General features: G+C 44.2%; 1 protein-coding gene across 2 annotated transcripts in view; it reads left to right on the top strand.

Annotated features, from left to right (window-relative positions):
* The window catches only part of MTR (5-methyltetrahydrofolate-homocysteine methyltransferase), a 96,454-nt gene that overhangs the window by 50,055 nt on the left and 26,350 nt on the right, over positions 1-20,049 (top strand). For both annotated transcript variants that reach the window (XM_054584724.1, XM_054584716.1), the window contains exons 16-22: positions 3,438-3,617; positions 5,132-5,248; positions 5,545-5,685; positions 12,159-12,248; positions 13,313-13,465; positions 15,210-15,317; positions 16,394-16,494. In XM_054584724.1, the coding sequence (XP_054440699.1) occupies positions 3,438-3,617; positions 5,132-5,248; positions 5,545-5,685; positions 12,159-12,248; positions 13,313-13,465; positions 15,210-15,317; positions 16,394-16,494 (890 nt within the window). The remainder of the gene's footprint in view (positions 1-3,437; positions 3,618-5,131; positions 5,249-5,544; positions 5,686-12,158; positions 12,249-13,312; positions 13,466-15,209; positions 15,318-16,393; positions 16,495-20,049) is intronic.

Genomic DNA, 20,049 nt, shown 5'->3' with positions numbered 1-20,049 from the left:
CGTGTGCGAGTGGAAGGAGGCGGTTTGCCCACGATGCTGGAGAGAAGGCTGGCGGGCAGCAGGCGAGAGCACAGATGGCAGGCAGGCAGGCCGGGAGCTGGTGGGGGTCTGTCTGATGGGTGTTTTCTCAGCGCAGCAGGGTGCGAGGTCAGCTCTGAAAGGGAGGGCTGGTGTGTGCTTGGGGATCTGCCCGCTTGAGCTGAGTGTAAAGCAGAAACTCTCCCCCAGGGAAAGGAGGGCCCTGCCTGTGTTTTTAAAAAACACGCACATCCTCTGGACCTGATTTTCAGCTCCTTTTGTCTGGGGTGAGAGGTGGCCTCAGTAATTTTAAAGCCTTGGAAGTGACTCTCATGTAAACTTTGGTCAAAACCATCAGCAGTTCATCTCATTTAGTCCTCACAGCCACCACCTGGGGTAGCTGTTGCCCTGTCCGCGGTCAGCCAAGGTCAGATGTCCCGGAGGAGGAGAAGTAGCCTAGCTGGAGACTGGTGCAAAGTGTCCCCACCTGGGTTGTCCCCATGCTCTGTCTGTTGGCCCTGCTGCTGCTGGATCTTGTCGGAGAACAGGCTGTCCCCATTTAGATTGGAATGTGACCACCAGTAACAATGTAGGGGAAATCTTTTAACTTGCCAGTTATGAAAGAAATGCAGATTAGAGTGATATTAGAGTAATGTTTCATCCTTCCTCAGCCAGTGATGGCAGACTTCGAAGTGCCCAGGCTCAGTGCTGGCGCCGCAGTGCCCACAGGAAGCTGTCTCCCTGTGGGGCGGGGTCTGCCCTGGGCACTGCTGTGCACGGCTCTGTAGCGCCTGCCAGGAGAGAACCACATTGTGTCCTGGAAACTAATGATCTCGTTTCTGGGAAACTGTTTCAATAAAACGATTTAGCAGCATAAGAATGCTACCTATGCAAAGTTTTCTCAGCATCTTTATTGAAGATACAACCACCTAAATGTCCAACTCAAGGGAAATTGGTTACTTAAGTTACATTACTCTCTTGGAATAGTAAGTAAACATAGTAATTACGCAGATTATGGAGCAAGCATGACAGTGTTTACAAATCTAAATTAAAAATACAGAACCAAAAATTAGACACTGTATATATGACTATATTTAACTACATTTGATAAAGACCAGAGCAAACTGCTGTAAATAAGACAATTGTTAGAGTAAGATGGAATTAAAGATGCATTTTTAAAGACTCCTTTTTCTAATTAAAATAATTTCCCTATGTTTGTAGACATACATGCTCAATATAGAATTGCGATACTGAAAATTGTATTGACCAAAGCAAAAAATTCACATACTTGCAAAGTTCCGAAACTAACTGTGGATACTTTGGTATAAAGGCCTGTCTTCTCTCCATTGAGATCTCCTGGTGATTTGCTTTGCTTCTGTGATACCACTGGTGATAAGGAGAAAGCAGCTCTTTGAAATGAAAACCCCTGTCATGACTAAACAAAGCAGAGCAGTCACATTCTCTCTGTTTTAGTATCTGGTTGTGGTCTTTGGTTTATATTTATGATCCATGTTACAAACAAACTGCAAGGTCAAAGCCAGATATGACAGAGGGGCTGGCCTTGAGAATTCTGGATTAAAGGCAAATAGGAGTCATTTCTATGTTTTTTGTTGATGTTATTTTGATTGACTGTTATTTTTAACTCTAAATAACAAAATACAAAGCACCTTTATTGTTGAAGTTTCTGTGGAAAGAATAACTTTACAACTACTCTAGATGTAATTTTCCTTTACTAACTGAAATGATTATTGTCATATGACAGTTTTTGATAAGGTTTCCTAGAGATATATTTATCACATAATAATAGAATATATTTTTTGTTTGCACATGTGTAAATTATATAAAAGAATAATCAATATTATTCTATAAATTCATCCATTATATTCAACACATTTGCCTGTGTTAAAATTATTTGAAAATAAGTTTTCAGTTTATGGAAAAATAAAGCCTTATTGAGATACTGATTAAAGTTTAATTAATTGTAACCTAGAAAAGAATAAGGAATTGGTATCTTTGCACTATTGAGATTTGTCATTCAGGAATATACTATTTAAGTAATTGGACAAATCCAATTACTATTTAATCAGGTTTTAGACTTTTACTTAAATAGGAAAGCTCAAGATCATCCCTAGATATTTGTGTCGTGTTGTTGTTGTGACTGGCTTGGTATTTTTTTAAATATATTTTTCCTTCAGTAGTGATTTTTTTAGATTTTTATTTTATAACCAGCCTTTTCCTTGAATTTAGATAAATTGATACTGTTTTGCAGTTGAATATGTTGTGTTTTCCACTATGGTATGCACCATAGTGTTATAAATGGTTCTAGGGAACTGAAGGCAATAGTTCTCAGTTTTCCCTTTATTTTTACCTTGCTGAAAGTAATTAACCGGAACCTGGGGGCTGATTCTCACATTGCCTCCTCTGACGCTCTGAACTTTGTGAAAATCTGACGTATTTTTGCATTTCAGGAGCCTCCTTTGTAGGTTGCATGGCTGAGTGTGCTGTTCTTGGGCTCTCTCTACCAGAGGGACTTTGTCGTAACTGCTTTGTGTGTAGGAAACGACGTGCCTGGGTTTCGCTCAGAGGTGGGAGGGATCTGAGGCACAGGAGCTGCCCTTGGTCCCCAGATCCAGGCCTTGTGTTCGGTTGTCTGGCCGGAGCCACAGCGCAGTGTGCAGTTAGCATGCCTCCTCATCTGTCTATCTCTGTCTCCTTCCTTCTCTGTCATTCATCCAGGGACATCTAAGGAGCAGCGGAGGAGAGTGGAGAAAGTGAGGGTCACACAACAGGAAATGACATGGGAGATTTACCAGGCCCTGAGTCTAAGGAGGACGGAAAGCGACCGGGTTGGTGGTCGGGGGGAGGGTTTGAGCCTTGCTGCCGTGAGAGCTCTTCTTCGTGGGGTCGCCATTTTGAAGAGCCATACTAGTGCGATTTATACATATGACCTAGTGCCCATCCGTGCTGATAACCAGCTGTGGAGGTGGAGAACACATACATATCCCTGAAGCCACATGGGTATTCCTGCAGGAAGGTACGAGAGCGCTGGCAGCGTGGCCGGGTGGTGGCTCAGAGCCCCGCAGGCCGGCCGAGGGAGGAGGGGCGCTTTTTCTCATCTGTCCTTCAGTGGTGTTTGAGTGTCACGTGTGTATTTTTTAGAAACCTATTTATCAATATGCCATATATGTGCATGTAAGATTTGATTTTTACAGAAGCAGTGTAGCTGTTGTGCTGGTGAAAACACAGAGGGACTTTAAACCAATTCCTCCTCTGAGATAATTTGATAAATGTTGAGAAGCTGCTTGGCATTTGGATTTTTATAAAATCCAAGTGTTGGTGCTGAAGTACCAATGTGCCTCTGTTTTTGTAGATAACACTATTTTTCTACTTATATTACAATCAACTCTTCCTTTTTCCAGGCGACAGAAACAGACATGAAAATCACAGTGTGCACCCGGGCCTACCATCTGCTTGTGAAAAAACTGGGCTTTAATCCAAATGACATCATATTTGACCCTAACATCCTAACCATTGGTACTGGGATGGAAGAACACAACTTGTATGCTGTTAATTTTATCAATGCAACAAAGGTCATTAAAGTAAGTATGGGTATTTTCTCTCTTCTACTCAAGACACTGTCAAATTGCCCACATGGCTCCAGTGCATAATTTAAACTATCATATATATACAAATATTTATTGGATGGGAATGTTGACATTCTTGTTGTTAGGTAGTAAGTTGGTTTTCTGAAATTTCAGGCCCTTTATTACTTGTCTTATATGTTAATTTAAACTGTGAAATATAACACACACTGCAGAATATATAAAAATGGAGTATAAGGATTTATTATAAAGCACATAATAGCTCTCACTTAGGTCCTGAGTAGAGCGTGGCTAAGGCCTCTGTCTCTTTCTGATTGCACCTTTATCCTGAGTTCTGTTGCTTTTTCTTTGTAACTTTTATCATTTGTATTTATATAGTGAATCTGAATTAGCCATGGATTCTATATTTGCACATTCACTTACACACTAAATTGTATGTGTGACCCCAAATCAGTACTCATGGGGCCTTTGCAGTTCTTTCCAGACATCTCCTTATGCAGAGTGGCCCAAACCACCTTTTCCCGATGACGTCAACCAGGACACACAGTCTGGTTCTTGTTTCAGCGCTTGTTCTGTAAACAAGCATCCTTTGCACGGGCGATTTTGTTCATATTTGTCAATTTTTGAGCTTCTTCTTGGGGACAGGCTCCCCTCTGACAGTGGCCCCAGGTGCAGGGCTGCAATGTTGTCTTTGCTCCTGAGAGCGGGGAGCTGGCAGGTACCTTGTGGAGAAAACGTGGGTGTAGAGCAGCTTTGTTTAGACGCAAGGCGTAATGCTCTTGCCAGTGAGCTCACAGCTGGTGAATCGATGATACACAGTAAACAGATGTCCTGAAATGGAAACACACATAAAACAAGGTTATATACTGACCAGTTCCTGAACATTTTGGGACCAGAGGTGCAAAGGAATCTAGCCCTGTGTGTCCTCAGGAGCAGTGGTTTTCAGCGTTCCCTGAGTCAGTGTTTGCGGTGACATGAGAGCACGTAATCGCCGCAAGTAATGAGAATCAGCTGTATACAGAGTTACAGTTTTTCCTGTTTCTGAGCTTAAATCTAAGATTTTTCCTTGTCCAGCTTCGTTTTAAAGATGGATCAGTGTATAGCTGTACCTTATTAATGTATAACATTCCATTGTGTAACTGTTCCACAGTCAGCTGTTGAGCTGTTGACAGTCATTTGGTTGGTGCCAGTTTTTGGACATTGTGAGCAGCGCTGCTGTGAACATCCCTGTGTGTGCGGCCTGAGCACACAGGCACAAGTGCCTCTGTAGCGTGTGGCCCGAAGCGGGGTGGTTGGGTCCCAGCAGATAACGGAAGCCGCCTCCCACTGGGGGAGCCTGTGCTTCAGCCAGCAGTTCCACATAGGTGCTGGACATTGACATAAGGTGTGATGGGAACCTTGAACTTGAACCTTTTACTTTCTACTTTTATACGTAAAGCTTAGGGGATATGATTGCTGCTTTTGGCAAAATAGGGGAATCTTTTCACTTTTTACATTTTTTTTTTTGCTAGGAAACATTACCTGGAGCCAAAATAAGTGGCGGTCTCTCCAACTTGTCCTTCTCCTTCCGAGGAATGGATGCCATTCGAGAAGCAATGCATGGGGTTTTCCTTTACCATGCAATCAAGGTAGGGTGGAACACCTGTTTCCCTGGAAGTCAGTTTTTATCCAGGGCAAGGGCTTGTAAACCTGCAGACCAACTCTGGCCTGCTGCCAGTTTCTGAGAATAAAATCTTACTGGAGCAAAGCCACAGCCACTCGTGTATTGTCGGTGGCGTTTTTATGCGACGGCAGCAAGGCTGAGTCATGGCAACAGAGACCGTGGCCTAAAGTATTTTTTGTCTGGCCCTTTCCAGAGGGAGTTTGTCAACCCCGGATTCGGCGTGGGACTGGGAATTCTCACTGTGCTTCGTGTCTCCCTTAGTGTGGTATGGACATGGGGATCGTGAACGCTGGAAACCTCCCTGTGTACGATGACATCCACAAGGAGCTCCTCCAGCTCTGTGAAGACCTCATCTGGAACAAGGACCCTGAGGCCACCGAGAAGCTCTTGCATTACGCCCAGGTAGAGAGAAGGTGTTGCGACGGGTGACTTTCCTGTCTTTGAATTTGTTGCTTGTGTGTGGTCTTTAGACTTTCGTTGTAGACTAGAAGCAGGGATCTGATCACCCTTCTGACAGGTGGAGATTTGTACGGAGAGCTCCAGGGGAGGGGTCCTAGTGAGGGCCAGGGAGGACAGGTGGGCCCTGTGTAGGCTGCTCAGTGGTCTGGATTTATGTTTCAAATTATTTTAAAGTATAAAATTAATTTTTTCATATCAAAGTAACACAATTCTAGAAAATTTACAAAATACAGATAAACAAAAGAAGGAAATAAAAAGCACCATAATCCTACTACCCAAAGTCAGATATTGTTGAGAATTTGTTATAACTTTGTTGTCATGGTTCTTTTTTTTTTTTCCAAAATGTGTACTCATAGGTATGTCCACACATGCGCGCGCGCACACACGCACACGCACATACACACACATACACACACACACACACACTCTCTAACATTTTTTACAGAAATAGAACTATACTTTAGTTGCTTGCTTAGTAACCTATTTAGTGGCATACTAGGAACATCTTTCCATTTTATTGGATATTTTTCTACCTCACACTTTAAATTGGCTCTTTTGGATTTTCTCATGTGGCTGGAATTACCTGGTTCCCACATGTTTACATTTGTACACCTGTTTATGTTAGGATGTCCTCTGTCTGTATTAGGGTTCTGTAGTTCAGGGCTTGAGGTGTGTACACATTTATTCAGTAGATGTGAGAATAATTGTAGTTACTCTAAAAATCAGTTTCTTGTCTCTGACTTATTATGTGTTGGACAGTCCGAGGTACATTAAATGTCTATCATGGGTGCTGCTTCCTAGAATTCAGTTTAAGGAAAGATGAGATCTTTACCTCAAAAAAACTTACTTTTAGATTTACTTCAGAAAGTGATGACAAAGGAAGACATTTTTCTCCTACAGGCTGGGAAAGTGGTAAAATGCTTTTATGCATATTGCCACCTTTGTTAATGTCTTCCATGTTAAAATCAAGTCTTTCCTCCTCCACTGGAGAGCATTCATTTGTTCTGTAAGAAGGGTAGGACAATGTAGGATGAAATCCGTCCTTGATATGCCAGCCTGATGGTAGCACGCTTTAGATTTCTGAGACTGCTTGTGTTAGCCTTCCGCTCAGCAAACCTGATTGCAGTTCAGACGACTCTGCGTGAATGAGGTGGAGGCAGACTCTGTCTCGCAGAGCTGCTCTCGGTCGTCACAGATGGGGAAATAAAAATAAGCCCTTCCAGGCACTTTCTCAGTCTGCCAGGGAAAGGGGGTGGCGACTCCCTCTAGTGGAGAATACCCCGAACCCCTGTGTCCAATGGCTTTTATTGAAAGGGTTATCCATGGGGGCTAGGTAGTAGGAATGTACAGGTAATCTCATTACATCGGCATGTTAATGTTTACAGAGTATAGGTGATGTTTGAAGAAGACAAAGAGCAGGAACACACCCATTTGCATGGGTCCAAGACGAATAAACATAGGAGTGCCAAATGGTTGAGGTCAGGGTCTGTGAATAGTGTAAATTTCCTTCCCAGCGCAAGCTCGTTATCATAGCTTTGAGGGAAAAACAAAGCCTGCCTCAAGGAATTTACTTCTAGGCCTGATTTCCCTGATTTCCGCTGGGAACCACCCAATCCAGTCGAGGGCTGCCTCTAGTATTGTTTGAAGTCTGAGCCAAGTGGGCGGAGCAGAGCAGCCAAGAGCTAAGGAGACTTCTTTCAGATAGAATGAGGACTCTGGCCATGACAAAGCCGAGGGGTGAGGGTCTCATGCCCCTCCTCTCTATCCCCCAAGTCCTTCCCTGATGGCCCCTATGCCACTAGGACTGTCTTAGGTTGCTCCTGCCATCAAGGGGTCTTACCCATCATTGACTAACCAGACACCCTCTGGGGCCAAGCAGGGTGATGTGAGGGAGGCAGGGGCTGTGCACCTGCCAAGGGGACTGGTTTTGTCTCTTCAGTGGCCTATTTTCCCCAGGCCTCCTTTCTTACTTCCAGCCTTGGGGCCCTCTCGCCTGTTGGCGAAGCTACAGTTCCTGAAACCAGGCAGGATGGTTCCCAACACATGAATACATGAACCTCTGCTCAGCTCCTTAATAATATTTCTCATGTGGACCCAAGATGGAATGTCTCTGGTCTCGATCGTTGCAAATATAACCATGCTCGGCTTCAGCTTATTCCATGAGAAACAGTTGCTCCATTTCTTTTTCCATTTTCATGGCTGCTTTTGCTCGTGTAGATAAAGTGCTTAACCCTTTACTATTCGAACATCAAGACATGACTGTGAAACACTATTCAGTTTTTGTCTTAGCCTGTCTTCCACCTGGTGGGCGACCCTTTATTAATCACTAAGAGTTATGTCGAAGACCAAAAGGGCATCACAGCCTCTCCAGTCGTGAAGGTGTACTAGAACGATCTTAATTAACCCACAAAATGACGTGCACTTTCTTCTCTCTCTCTGAGGTCCAGATGACATAGTGTTCCCACTTAGGAAAATTGGGCTTCTCATTTGTAAGACTCTTCACAATTAAGATTTTGTTGGCTTTGTAGTCTATGTCAGTCATTCTTTGTGGTCTGTGTTCATGGTTAGCATTTGTTTACAAGTCTTTGTTTCTGCACAAGGTGCTGGGCCGCCAAGAGGTTCTGCCCCTGGGGCACAGTGCAATCGAGAGCAATCTTAATAGCAATTCCAAGAGCTTAACAATCGTCAAATAAGAAATTGCCTCCCTCATAATGTAACCACAAGGACTTATTACAAGGCATTGTCAAGTAGGCTATTCAATGTGATCTCTGTTACCATTAAGGGAATTAATATCAAAACAGGTATACTTTAATAACTCCCAAGATACACTGAGTGCAGATGGAGCATGAAAAGCAGGAATACTATGAGGAAAATAAGGGATGGAGAATTTTTTTTCATTATAAGAGAATGATTGCCTCTTGTTATTAAATGATAAGATCTGTACCAGTTCCTGTCTGATACATTATTGAAAATGGTGGAAAGAGGCCTGAACTCTAATGCCATTTTTGGAGAATAAATGAGTGTGTTGAGAAATAATTCCCCTAATTTGATGTAGACTGACCTGTGGTGAGTATATGTTTTGGTGTATAAAGGTCATGGTAATATATCACTCACAGGGAGTTCCTTCATTAAGTGGCACCCTAGTAGAGGTCATGACCCCTTTGGCCAAAGACTGGAAAGATCTCTTGCTCTGAATGGGATGGTTCTTAAGTGACCTTGGATTGTGAGAATATTCTTGATACTTTTCTGGAAAAAAGGTCTTCTCTTTGATCCGACCTAGATCCGCCCATTGCCTCCGAAGCTCTCGTTCTTCTCTGGCTTCCTCTTGAGCAGTTCCCTCCCCTGGATGCTGGTCTGGTTGGATACCAGAAACAAAACACAGGTCATCATGGGGACTCTGCGAGGCAGAAGCTAGTCAAGAGCAGTAGCGGCAGATACAAGGAGTAGCCAGACGGCCATGCTCACTGGTTGGTTGGTTTGCTTGGTAGCTTCCTATGTGATGAACTTCCAGTGCACCTGCTGTCTGATCTAACAGTGTGTGAAACTTGCAGTGGCTTGTATTCCAGTTCTGGAAAATGTCCTTTTGAAATAGGTGCTTTTAAATGGTACTCTGTCCCCTTAAGTATTGGTTTTCTAGAGTACGCCCATCAAGTGGGGTCCCTTTCATTCTCTGCAGTGCTAGCACTTTGGTGGAATCTTCACACAGCCCTCTCACCGTGTCCTCATTTGCCCCGTTAATAAACACGTGTTTTGCCCCCTCTGTGCCCCATGTGTGCTGCAGACTGAATTTTTTTGTGAATACACCAGGTCCTGTTTCCAAGAGTGTTTGGAACACTCTGCCCTGTTTTCACCTCTCAGACTCTTCCCACGGGCAGGAATCAGCGGTGCGTGGTTGACAGAACAAACGGGGCTTACACGTGTCGAGCGATATGAACGTGAGCGGTGGGTCTTCCCTTTTTCTTCTTCTTCCTTCAGTCCATGCCACAAAGCTCTAGTTTTGTAGTTTTCCCTTTCAATAAAGGCCAGAATATATATCCTATGAATCTTGCAATTTTGTGTGATATTTTTAGTTTTTTTAAACTGAGCTGTAATTGACATATGACATTACATTACTTTCAGGTGTATAACATGACTTGATATTTGTATATATTGTGAAATGATCACCGTGAGTCTTGTTAACAGTTTTCACTGTACATACTTACAGACTTGTTTTTCATGTGATGAGATCTTTGAAGATCTCCTCTCTTAACTTCCAAACATTCGGCACAGCCTTATCGATTAGTCACCGTGCTCTGCTTTGCGTCATCGGGACCGTGCTTTTGGACCGGCAGTCATTTCCTCCTCCCCACCCCCCGCCTCTGGCAAGCAACAGTCCATATTGAGGAATTCATTGTTTTGGGTTCCCCATGTAAGTGAGATCATGCAGTAGTTGTCTTTCTTTATTGGCCTCATTTCATTTAGGGTGATGCCCTCAGAGTCCATCCATGTTGTTACAAATGGCAGGGTTTTTCCTTATGGCTGAGTAACATTCCATGTACTGTATTTCGTTATTCATTTGTCTATCAATGGACACATGCATGTCTTGGTTATTGTGAATAGTGTTGCAAATAATTTTTTTAATTACCATCCTCTTTAGATGTCTTGTTATGTAAGAGAGGCATTGGTCTTTCGATATGTGAGAAGGCCCTTGTATCGTCATTGTTTCCGCTAACTGCCCCAGCCCTGACTTCTGGGGCTCTTGACACCGCCTTCCTTCCCTGGCGCATTGTCTGTAACTTTAATGCCTTCGTGTTAGTCCTGTTTTCCCTTCCCGTTACCAGCGCTGTAGTCCAGGCCTTTGCCGTGGACTGTTAAGTCATTCTCCTCCTCTGGGGCTCTCCTGAAAATACTTCTTTGAAAGTAATTCTGCAGCTTTAGAACTTTGAGTTGTCTTGTCTCCCGACCCCTGACCCCACAATTGCCTAGAAGGTTAAACCCAAATTTTGTAGCTTGGATTTCTGGCACTATGTGACTTGGCCTCTACTATCCTATACAAATATTGCTCCAGGAACATACATTTTTATTAAGCATTGTATCATTCAGCGAATACTGGCTGAACTCTTGTTTTGTGCTATGCGTTTTACTGAACTTGGAGGATTTCAGTCGTCAGAGGGATGTGCCCCTGCAGAGCCCAGTTTTGTGAGCCTTGCAAGAAGTGTGGCGAGGCAGGTGTAGGGCAGGTGGTACGTGCCCTGACAGAATGGACCGGGCGCTGCGCAAACACGTAGGAGAGACACAGCCCTGAAGGTGGAGGAGGTCGGTGAGACCTGCGGCTGAGTGGGACTGGCCAGGCTGAGTCTGGTGTTGGGGGGCGGTGCTGGTGGTTCCTGCCTGGGGGCTTGTGTCTGCAGCCAGCTGGGGCCTGGTAATGCAGCGAGTGCTGAATCACGTGTGTCAGATGCACAGATGCGTAGGCCTGGAGGTGGAGAGATGATGGAGAGTGTAAGGAACCGGCGTGTTCGGGGTAGCTAAGCTTGCAGGGAGGGGCAGCCGATAAAGCTGCAGGAGAAAGCCAGGGGGGCCTTCCAGGGGGTTTCTTCACAGGTGGGCAGTCTGACCAGATTTGCATTCTGGAAGGTCCCTCTCGCTGCCATGCAGACGGCGTGGAAACCAGGGAGCGTCTGGACTGCAGGAACTAGTTAGTGGCTTGGACTGTGAAAGTGGAAGCAGGTGGAGAGAATGCTGAGGAGGACTGGGTGATGCCTTAAACGTGAGCGATGGATGGATATTCAAGAAAGATATTTAGGTTTATGGTTTGGGCAACTGGGGTCGCCAGTGAGGAGAAAACAAATTAGGTAATACTGCCCGTTCGCCTATGTGCTGTGATCATTGTGCTTTTGTCCCTTTGCTGAAGTTGTCGGCTTCTTCATGGTCTCTCTTCACCCCAGTCTGTGATGGTCACTCCTTCCTCGGAGTCCCTGGTGTAGTGTATCGCCTGCTCCTTCAGCCCCGGCACGCGCTCTCCCTCGCAGCTGGCCTTTCCACCTCCCCTGCGACACGGCGAGGCCCCGGCAGCGCCCGTTGACTCAGCGTTGTCACAGCCCCTCTGCACTCGCCTGGGGGTAGTGGTGCTCCTCGTTGGGAGCCCTGCAAGCTCATCAGATGGGGGGTAGAACGTCTCGGACCATCCTGGAAATCCTTTGTCTTAAGTTGCCTTTTAGGAAAGAAGGAAAGAAAATAAATGGAACCTTGTTCTGTCCCTCTACTGAAAGTTCAAATCCTAAAAGATTTCTGCTTCCCTTAAACATATGGAGATCTAAATTCATTCTGGATAAGCTACTTACTAGGGCTAGAAATATAAAAGAAGGATAAGGCATAGTTTTTGCTGCCCAGTAAGGAACTGTCACGTTCGTCTCTCTGTCCTAATTTTATTTAAGACTCACGGCAAAGGCGGGAAGAAGGTCCTCCAGACGGATGAGTGGAGGCGCGGCCCCGTGGAGGAGCGCCTGGAGTATGCCCTTGTGAAGGTGAGCTGTGGGCCCTGTGCCCCTGGGAGCTGGGAGCTCGGGCCCTGCCCTTTTCTGATGTGGCTGCTGCGGGGGAAGTGCGGACGGCAAAGGAGACTCCCTAGGCCACCCCTCCCTAACTCGTCCCCCACCTTGGGCATATCTGACAGTGTCCAGGGACATTGTAGGTTGTCACACCTGGGGTGGGAAGTGTTACTGGATCCAGTGGCCAGGAGTACTGCTAAATGCCCTACGGTGCACCGGGCCGGCCTGCATGGCAAAGAATCATTCCTCCCAAAATGTCAGTATTGCCAAGGCTGAAAAGTGCTGTCCTAGACCTAGTTGCTGTGATTCAATCAAAAAGCAAGTCCTGGCTCTTCTGCTGATAACTGTAATATTAGGCAAGATAATCTCCTGGGCTTTAGTTTCCTCGTTTGTGAATCTGGATAATTTCAGAGGGTTTTTTTGAGGGGGTTGGTTGGCTCTAGAATTTTAACTTTTGACTTCTTGAGATTCACATATTTCAGGCTGTGGAACTAGTCAGCCACAGCCAAGGATCCTTGCGCTAGGGACGCTGGAGGGTGGGGCTTGACCACTGAAGGCTGGACCAGTTGGTGGAGGCTCTGGGTGTGAGCGTCACCTACGCGTGCTGCCTGCTGTCTTTCCTCCGCAGCCCCTAACACTGCAGTGAGAAATGCTGATTTCATAGGAGATATTTATTAATGTAAAATCTCTTCAACCACTAGGATAAAAAGCGTATTTTATTACAAATTTGAATTTATTAATCCCCTTTCTCTCCTAGCTTTTATTAAGTGTGTACTTTGTACCAGTAAAGCCCCCAAGCACTTCACAAAGGTGTCTAGTTTAATCCTCAGTGAAACCATACAAGTCAGGTACTGTGTGATATTGTAATTGAGGAAACTGAGGCTTAATGAGTCCCCTGAACTGGTGACAGAAACCAGGATTTGAGCCATGCAGTCTGATCCCAAATCTGTACTCTTAAGCGTTTCCATGATCCATTCTTTATGGGCTGCCTAGACTTAAGCCACTGTTTTATGTGATTTTTCCTCCCCTTTTTTTTGTAGGGCATTGAAAAACATATTATTGAGGATACTGAGGAAGCCAGGTTAAACCAGGAAAAATATCCCCGACCTCTGAATATAATTGAAGGACCTCTGATGAATGGCATGAAAGTTGTCGGTGATCTTTTTGGAGCTGGAAAAATGTTTCTACCTCAGGTTGGCAATAGATGGAGGAGGGAGGTGGATTTTCACAATGGAAAGGAAAAGCCTTTGCCTTTTAATAAATAGTGTTTGGATATATTTCTCAGGTTTTAATTTTGAAAGGGGCTCACGGGCATTGAGTTCTGCTCAATTTTTCTCTAAATGTGGAGGCTAGAGGTCATCTGGACATTCTAAACTTCTAATCTCCATGTCTTACCTTGTATACCACTTCTCCCTCCACATTAAAATAAAACCCAAGGTTAATGTAAAGTTAATATTAGTAACATTGGATTTGACCAACCAAATTCATTTTTTAGGATGCGTATTTTGACAAAGATATTACCATTTTAAATAGTGATACACATTAAATATGTTTTGAGTAAAACCAGAACTCATTTCAGCTTACAGCAGCCATTAAGCACAAATGCTTGCTGAGCCTTCTGGATTGCGGGGCTCGTGGGGGGTGGCTACAGGAGCTAAAATGCCTTTTTCTTTTTTTTTTAAATCACTTGTTCCTTACTGTGAATTGCCCATTTTCCTTCATAGCATTCAATCCTTTTTTTAAACAGGTTTATTGTTTTATGATTAACACACACTAACCTGCACACATGAACAGGACACGGTTTGGTCATTTAATACGTGTGCCTCACCGCTGTCACGCTCCCGCAGTCACTCAGGATGAGGACCTTTCCTTGTCCCATCTGCATAGTCTCCTCCAATCTGGGCAAGTTCCTCGGTCCTGGATTTTCATGATGTTGAGTTATTTTTAACTTTTCACTTTTGTGTTAACTTTAGACTCACAGACAAATTGCAAATGTAATTTAAAAAGTGCCTTTATATCCTTCACCCAACTTTTTCCCCAATGTTAACATTTTTACTTGACCATAGTACAGTTATCAGAACCAGGAAGTTAATGTCGGTTAGTTCTGTCAAATAAAGACCATAATGAAATCTCGCCAGTTTTTCTATTGCTGTTTCCTTTTGGTTGCAGGATCCCGCTTTCCTTTCATGCTGCCTTCTCTGTCAGTTCCTCTTGTGACTGTGACTTTTGAAGAGTCCAGTATAGTTGTTATATAGACAGTCCCTCAATTTGAGTGTGCCTGACGTTTTCTCACCTGGGCAAAAATAACAGAGTGGTGCGGTGTCCTTCTCCAGGGGTTGTGTCAGGAGGCCCATGATGTTGCTGTCCCATTACTGGTGACATTAATTTGGATCACTTGGTTAATGGCATCTGCAGGGTTTCTTCACTGGAAATTTACTTGTAGGGAGAAACTCTGACCCTGTGCAAATACTCTGCTTCTTACCACACTTCCACCTATGAATGTTAGCATACACTGATTGGTTTTGTAAAAGGCCCTGTTCTCTGTTCTCACTCAGCATAAACCTTAATCAAAAGTGAGTTACAATGCTGGGGAATACGATGGGGAATGAGGAGAGAAGGCCAAGAAGCGGCTCTTGGTGGAGAAGCTTGAAGCTTGGAGAACAATGGAGGGCCTTGCCGGTGAAAAAAGACAATGTGCAAAGTTCAGAGGACAGAAATGGCCACAGCTGATCGCTAGCTGGTTTTCCTTCTGTGATGGTCACTGGCTCTCCCCTCAGGAACTCAGTCTTTACCTGCCCACTGTTGAAAGTGGGCTCCAGCGAGGCTGACTGACGGAGGTCGAAGCGTGCATCCCGAATTCATGCTGAAACTTCCCAAGTGGGTGTCAGCAGCCATTCAGGTGATCTGATAAAGATGCCTGACTCTGTGTCTTCCCAGGTTATAAAGTCAGCGCGGGTCATGAAAAAGGCTGTTGGCCACCTTATTCCCTTCATGGAAAAAGAAAGAGAAGAAGCTAAAGTGCTCTCTGGCACATTGGAGGAAGAGGCAAGTCATTTGTCCAGGCCTGTGGTTCCTGTGAGGGACTGGCTTTAATGCCTGTTACTGGGGAGGGATAGGGACTGTGGGGCCTGGCTGTGTTTGTCGTTGAAGGTAAAACAGGGAACTGAGCTCTTTTACCAAGTGTCAGAATACCGTGGGATTTTCCTTTGACTGTGGCTTTATGAAGCTTTTAATAAGAACATAATTTTTCAAACAAAGCCTGTGATTTCAAGACAAAATCAGTTCATTTGTTCATTCATTCGTCTATTGACCATTTACAGAGCTCCTGCTCTGGGCCAGGTACTGCAGTAGACACTGTGGCTATAAAGACCTGCCCTTGAGCGACTGAGTGAGGCTGGGTTTTGGAAACCTGTTCACTGAATATCCCCTGGATATGGGCCACGTCCTGGCACTACTGGTGGACTCGGCCTGATTCTGTGGCTGCACCACCTTGGGACACACTGAGCTTAGCTCTTGGTGAAGCTCATCCACTTTGCCCCTCAGATCTGAGTTCTTAAAGTGATGTGAGTTTGTGAATGGCTCAGGCAAACTTAGTGTTTATAACAATCCTGCTTGCCTTGCGTGCCTTTGTTTTTGAGGGAGGGGTGCCAGTGGTGCATGGAACAACACTGTTGAAGGTGCAAGGAGATAATTAAATGCCCCGCCCCCCCGCACACCGGGCAGCTGTGGGGTTCAGATTCTGATGGGACATGTGCCACTCGCCGGCTCGTCCTCCCTCCTCACTGTCAACTCTAAAAATTGTCACACAGTGTTTGGGGTTAAGGATGTCGGCTATGGGACTGTTTTGTATTTGAACCTAAGCTGCGCTTTAAGGTGGTGGAACCCATGATCTTGGCAGAAACTCCCTAGGCCAACACACAGGTAAGCCACCTTTGAGCTACTCAGGTGCACAGCTTCCCACCTGCGAAGCCCATGGTCTGGGCTCTGGGTCTGTCCTGGAGGTTGTCTTGGTTGCACTAACTTGCTTCCTGGGCCAACGCCAGCCAGGCTGGCGTAGAGAGCCAGGGGATCTGCTCTAGAGCACTTGGAGCAGGGTCCAGTTGGCACCTCTCCCCCTGTAGGACCCTTACCACGGCACCATCGTGTTGGCCACTGTGAAGGGCGACGTGCACGACATAGGCAAGAACATAGTTGGAGTAGTTCTCAGCTGCAATAATTTCAGGTAAGTGAAGTCTCGCTGCTTCCAACCGCTTATTTAAAATTGAAAGTATTACCAGGATAATTCTTTAGTGGGTGGAAGGGGATGACAGTGGATATTAGAGGCTATTTTTAGGTTTTTTCTTATTGTGCTTTCAAATTTTTTACATTGAACACACCCTTTCAACTGAAATAAGATAGTAATTATTTAATTTGTTGTAATTTCAATAAGGACAAAAAGAAAAGAAACTATTCAAGCAGGGTCAAAACAACCAAGAGTCTTCTTGTTTTTTTCCTTAATCAAATTTTTATTGTATTTTTTTCCATTACCACGTATCCCCCTTATCCTCCTGCTCCCCACCCAGCAATCATGATACCCTTGCTTAAGTCCATGTGCCCTTTTTCGTTTTTGCTCAGCCCCTGTACCCGATAACCTTCCCCTCAGGGCTGTCAGCCTGCTCTCTACCTATGACTCTCTCTCTGTTTTGCTTGTTAGTTCAGTTGGTTCATTAGATTCCATATATGAGTGAATCATATGGTATTTGTCTTTCTCTGATTGTCTGACTGGCTTATTTCACTTACCTAATGTTCTCCAGGTGTATCCACACTGTGGCAAGGCATAAAATTTTCATCTTTGTTAGAGCTGAGTAGTTTTCAGTAATTATTTCTTCAAATAGTTTCTCTTTTTTTTAAGTGTCAAAATCCATTATAAAATATTAAAAAATTTAAATCTGTTATAAAGTCTCAGAAATTAAAACATGACACCAATACAGAAATAATCAAGTAAATCAATGAAATAAAATGATCATTGTAGAAACAAACGTATATATCTAACAATGTAGTAATACATGATTAAACTGATATTTCAAATCAATGGGGAAAATAAGGCTTATTCAACAAATAAAGTGCATGGACCACTATTACTTGAAATAAAACAAACATAGAGCCTTATTTCACACATTATATAAGAAAATTCAGGTAAGTTAAAAATCAGTATGTAAAATCTAAGGAGTTTTAGGAGAAAATACAAACTAATCTATTTCTTACCCTGAAATAAAATATTCAAACCCAGAAGCTATAAAGTAATATATTGACAATATGACTATATTAAACATTTAAGACTATACAGTAATATACATATAAAAAAACTTAAAGGACAATAGAATATGAAAGTATTTGCAACACATCTATAAAAGGGTTAATAGGTTTTTTTAGGGAAAAAATTCTATGAACAATCAAAAAATGGATAAAGAATACCAAAAAGTCATTTAAAGCTTTTTAAAAATAATAGAGATAGGCAAGAAATATACAGAAATAGGTAAGTTTCAACAAATAATAAAGTAACGAAATAACACATCATTGTCACAATCAGATTAATAAGTATTAAAAATATTGGTAATATCAAGTATTGGTGACTGTGAAAGGAACTGTGTACTCATAGACTCTTTTTCTTCATCTTCTTATCCCTTTAGCACATCTTGCAATGCTGGTTTGGTGGAGGTGAATTCTTTTAGCCTTCTTTTGTCTGGGAAACTCCTTATTTCACTTCCCGTTTTCATTGAGAGCCTTGCTGGGTTAGAGCAGCCTTGGTTGCAAGGCCTTTGCTTTTCATGACTTGGAATGTGTCCTGCCATTCCCTTGAGGCTTGTGGTGTTTCTGTTGAGAAGTCAGATGCTGGCTATACCGAGGCTCCTGTCTATGTTACTACCTGTTTTTCCCTTGCTGCCTTTAGTATTCTCTCTTTCTCTTTGATATTTGCCATTTCAATGATGATGTGTTTGGAATGGGCCTCATTAGGTTGCTCTTGAATGGGACCCTCTGTGCTTCCTGGACGTGTGTGATTTTTTCTGTCCTCCAATGAGGGAAGTTTTCCATCATTACTGTTTCAAACAGGTTCTCTATCCCTTCCTCCTCCTCTTCTCCTTCTGGTATCCCTCTTATGTGGATATTATTATGTTTCAGGTTGTCCTGCATATCCCTAAATTCCTGTTCATTCTTTTTGAGTCTTTTCATTTTTTGCTCTTTCTGGGAGCTTTTTTCCTACCTTATCCTCCAGCTCGCTGATTCGTTCCTCTGGTTCATCTAGCCTGCTTTTGATTCCTTCTACTGTGTTCTTCAATTCAGAAATTGTATTCTTCATTTCTTCTTGTCTCTTAGTGATAATTTCTAAGTCCTTTTTCATGCTGATTTAGTTTGCAGTAAGTTCCTCGTAGTTTCCCTGTAGTTTTTGGTAATTCTCTATGAGCTCACTGAGCTCATTGAGCTTCCTTAGAACATTGTTTTGAACTCAGTATCTGATAGTTTACTTGCCTCTATTTCATTTAGTTCTCTTTCTAGGGATTCCTCCTTTCCCTTTGACTGGGAGGTGTTTCTTTATCTTCCCATTATTTGTGAGACTCTTCTCTTTTGCTTCTGATTCTTAAGTTGATCTGTCTTGATTTCCTGACTTTGTGGTGTGAACTTCTATGGTAGGAGACTGCTGTTTTTTCTTTCTGGATCTGCCTCTGATGATGCCAGACGTTGACCCTCTCTGACCTTAGGCAGTGTGTTCGAGACTTCAGCGAATCTACTGTCTGTGGCTATCTCCTTCAGTTGTTAATCTAGTCACTCTGCACTCAGCAGTCAGGTTTAGGCACCACAGGGCAGGGCAGAGTCCCTCCTGGGGGCAGGGTTATTGGGTCCTCTCATAGTGCTGCAGCTCAGGGGAGTGGTCTGCCTGAGCAAGATGGCAGCTGCTGTATGGGGGATGAGTCAGCACTGGGATCCCACCAGCTACCATCTCCATTCTCTCCCCAGGGCCTTTGTCTCCAGTCCCTCCTCAAGTGCCCCTAGTCCACTCTGAGCCCCCTTTAGCCAGGGATCTACTACTTGTGCCTGCCACTCTGTACTCAGCAGTCAGGCTTTAGCACCACTGGGCCAGGGCAGAGTCCCTCCTGGGAGCGGGGCTTTTGTGTCCTCTCATGCTGCTGTCGCTCAGGGGAGTCGTCTGCCTGAGCAAGATGGCAGCTGCTGTATGGGGGATGAGTCAGCACTGGAATCCCACCAGCTGCTTTTTCAGTTCTCTCCCCTAAGCCTCCTTTCCCCGTCTCTCCTCAGGCATCTCTAGCCCACTCTGCCCCTGCCTTTGCCAGAGACCAGGGTAAGTGGCTACAAATAAAAATTTATGTGTTTGCCTTTTAAAAGGCTCTTTGCATCTCTAGCTACCTATCTAAGGCAGAGAGCAATCCTGCCGCTTTCCACAGCTGGTTGTTATCTGTGTACTTTTTGGGCTGGTGCTGTAGGCTGGGGACTCCCACTTACGGTTTAGACCCCGCTCTTCTCAGGGGGATCCAACTGGCCATTTCAATATCCCTCTGCTGCTGCTGCCCATGGGCACCCCACCCACCTTCTCCAGTCTCTATCTCACTCCTTACCAGTTAGGTTGCGCTAAAGCTGATTCTTCTCTCTGTCTGAAGATATAAGACTCCTCTCTCACTATTGTTCAGTTGTTTGTTCCAGGTGATTTTTCCACAATTTAGTTGTAATTCCAGATTGGCCCTGGGAGGAGTTCAGTGTGACTTCCATTCACTCTCCACCATCT

This window comes from Pteronotus mesoamericanus, unplaced genomic scaffold, assembly GCF_021234165.1.
Source record: "Pteronotus mesoamericanus isolate MK-2021 breed Mesoamerican mustached bat unplaced genomic scaffold, CSHL_Meso_final contig_120, whole genome shotgun sequence".
NCBI lineage: Eukaryota > Metazoa > Chordata > Mammalia > Chiroptera > Mormoopidae > Pteronotus > Pteronotus mesoamericanus.
This window is presented reverse-complemented; position numbering and strand designations above follow the sequence as displayed.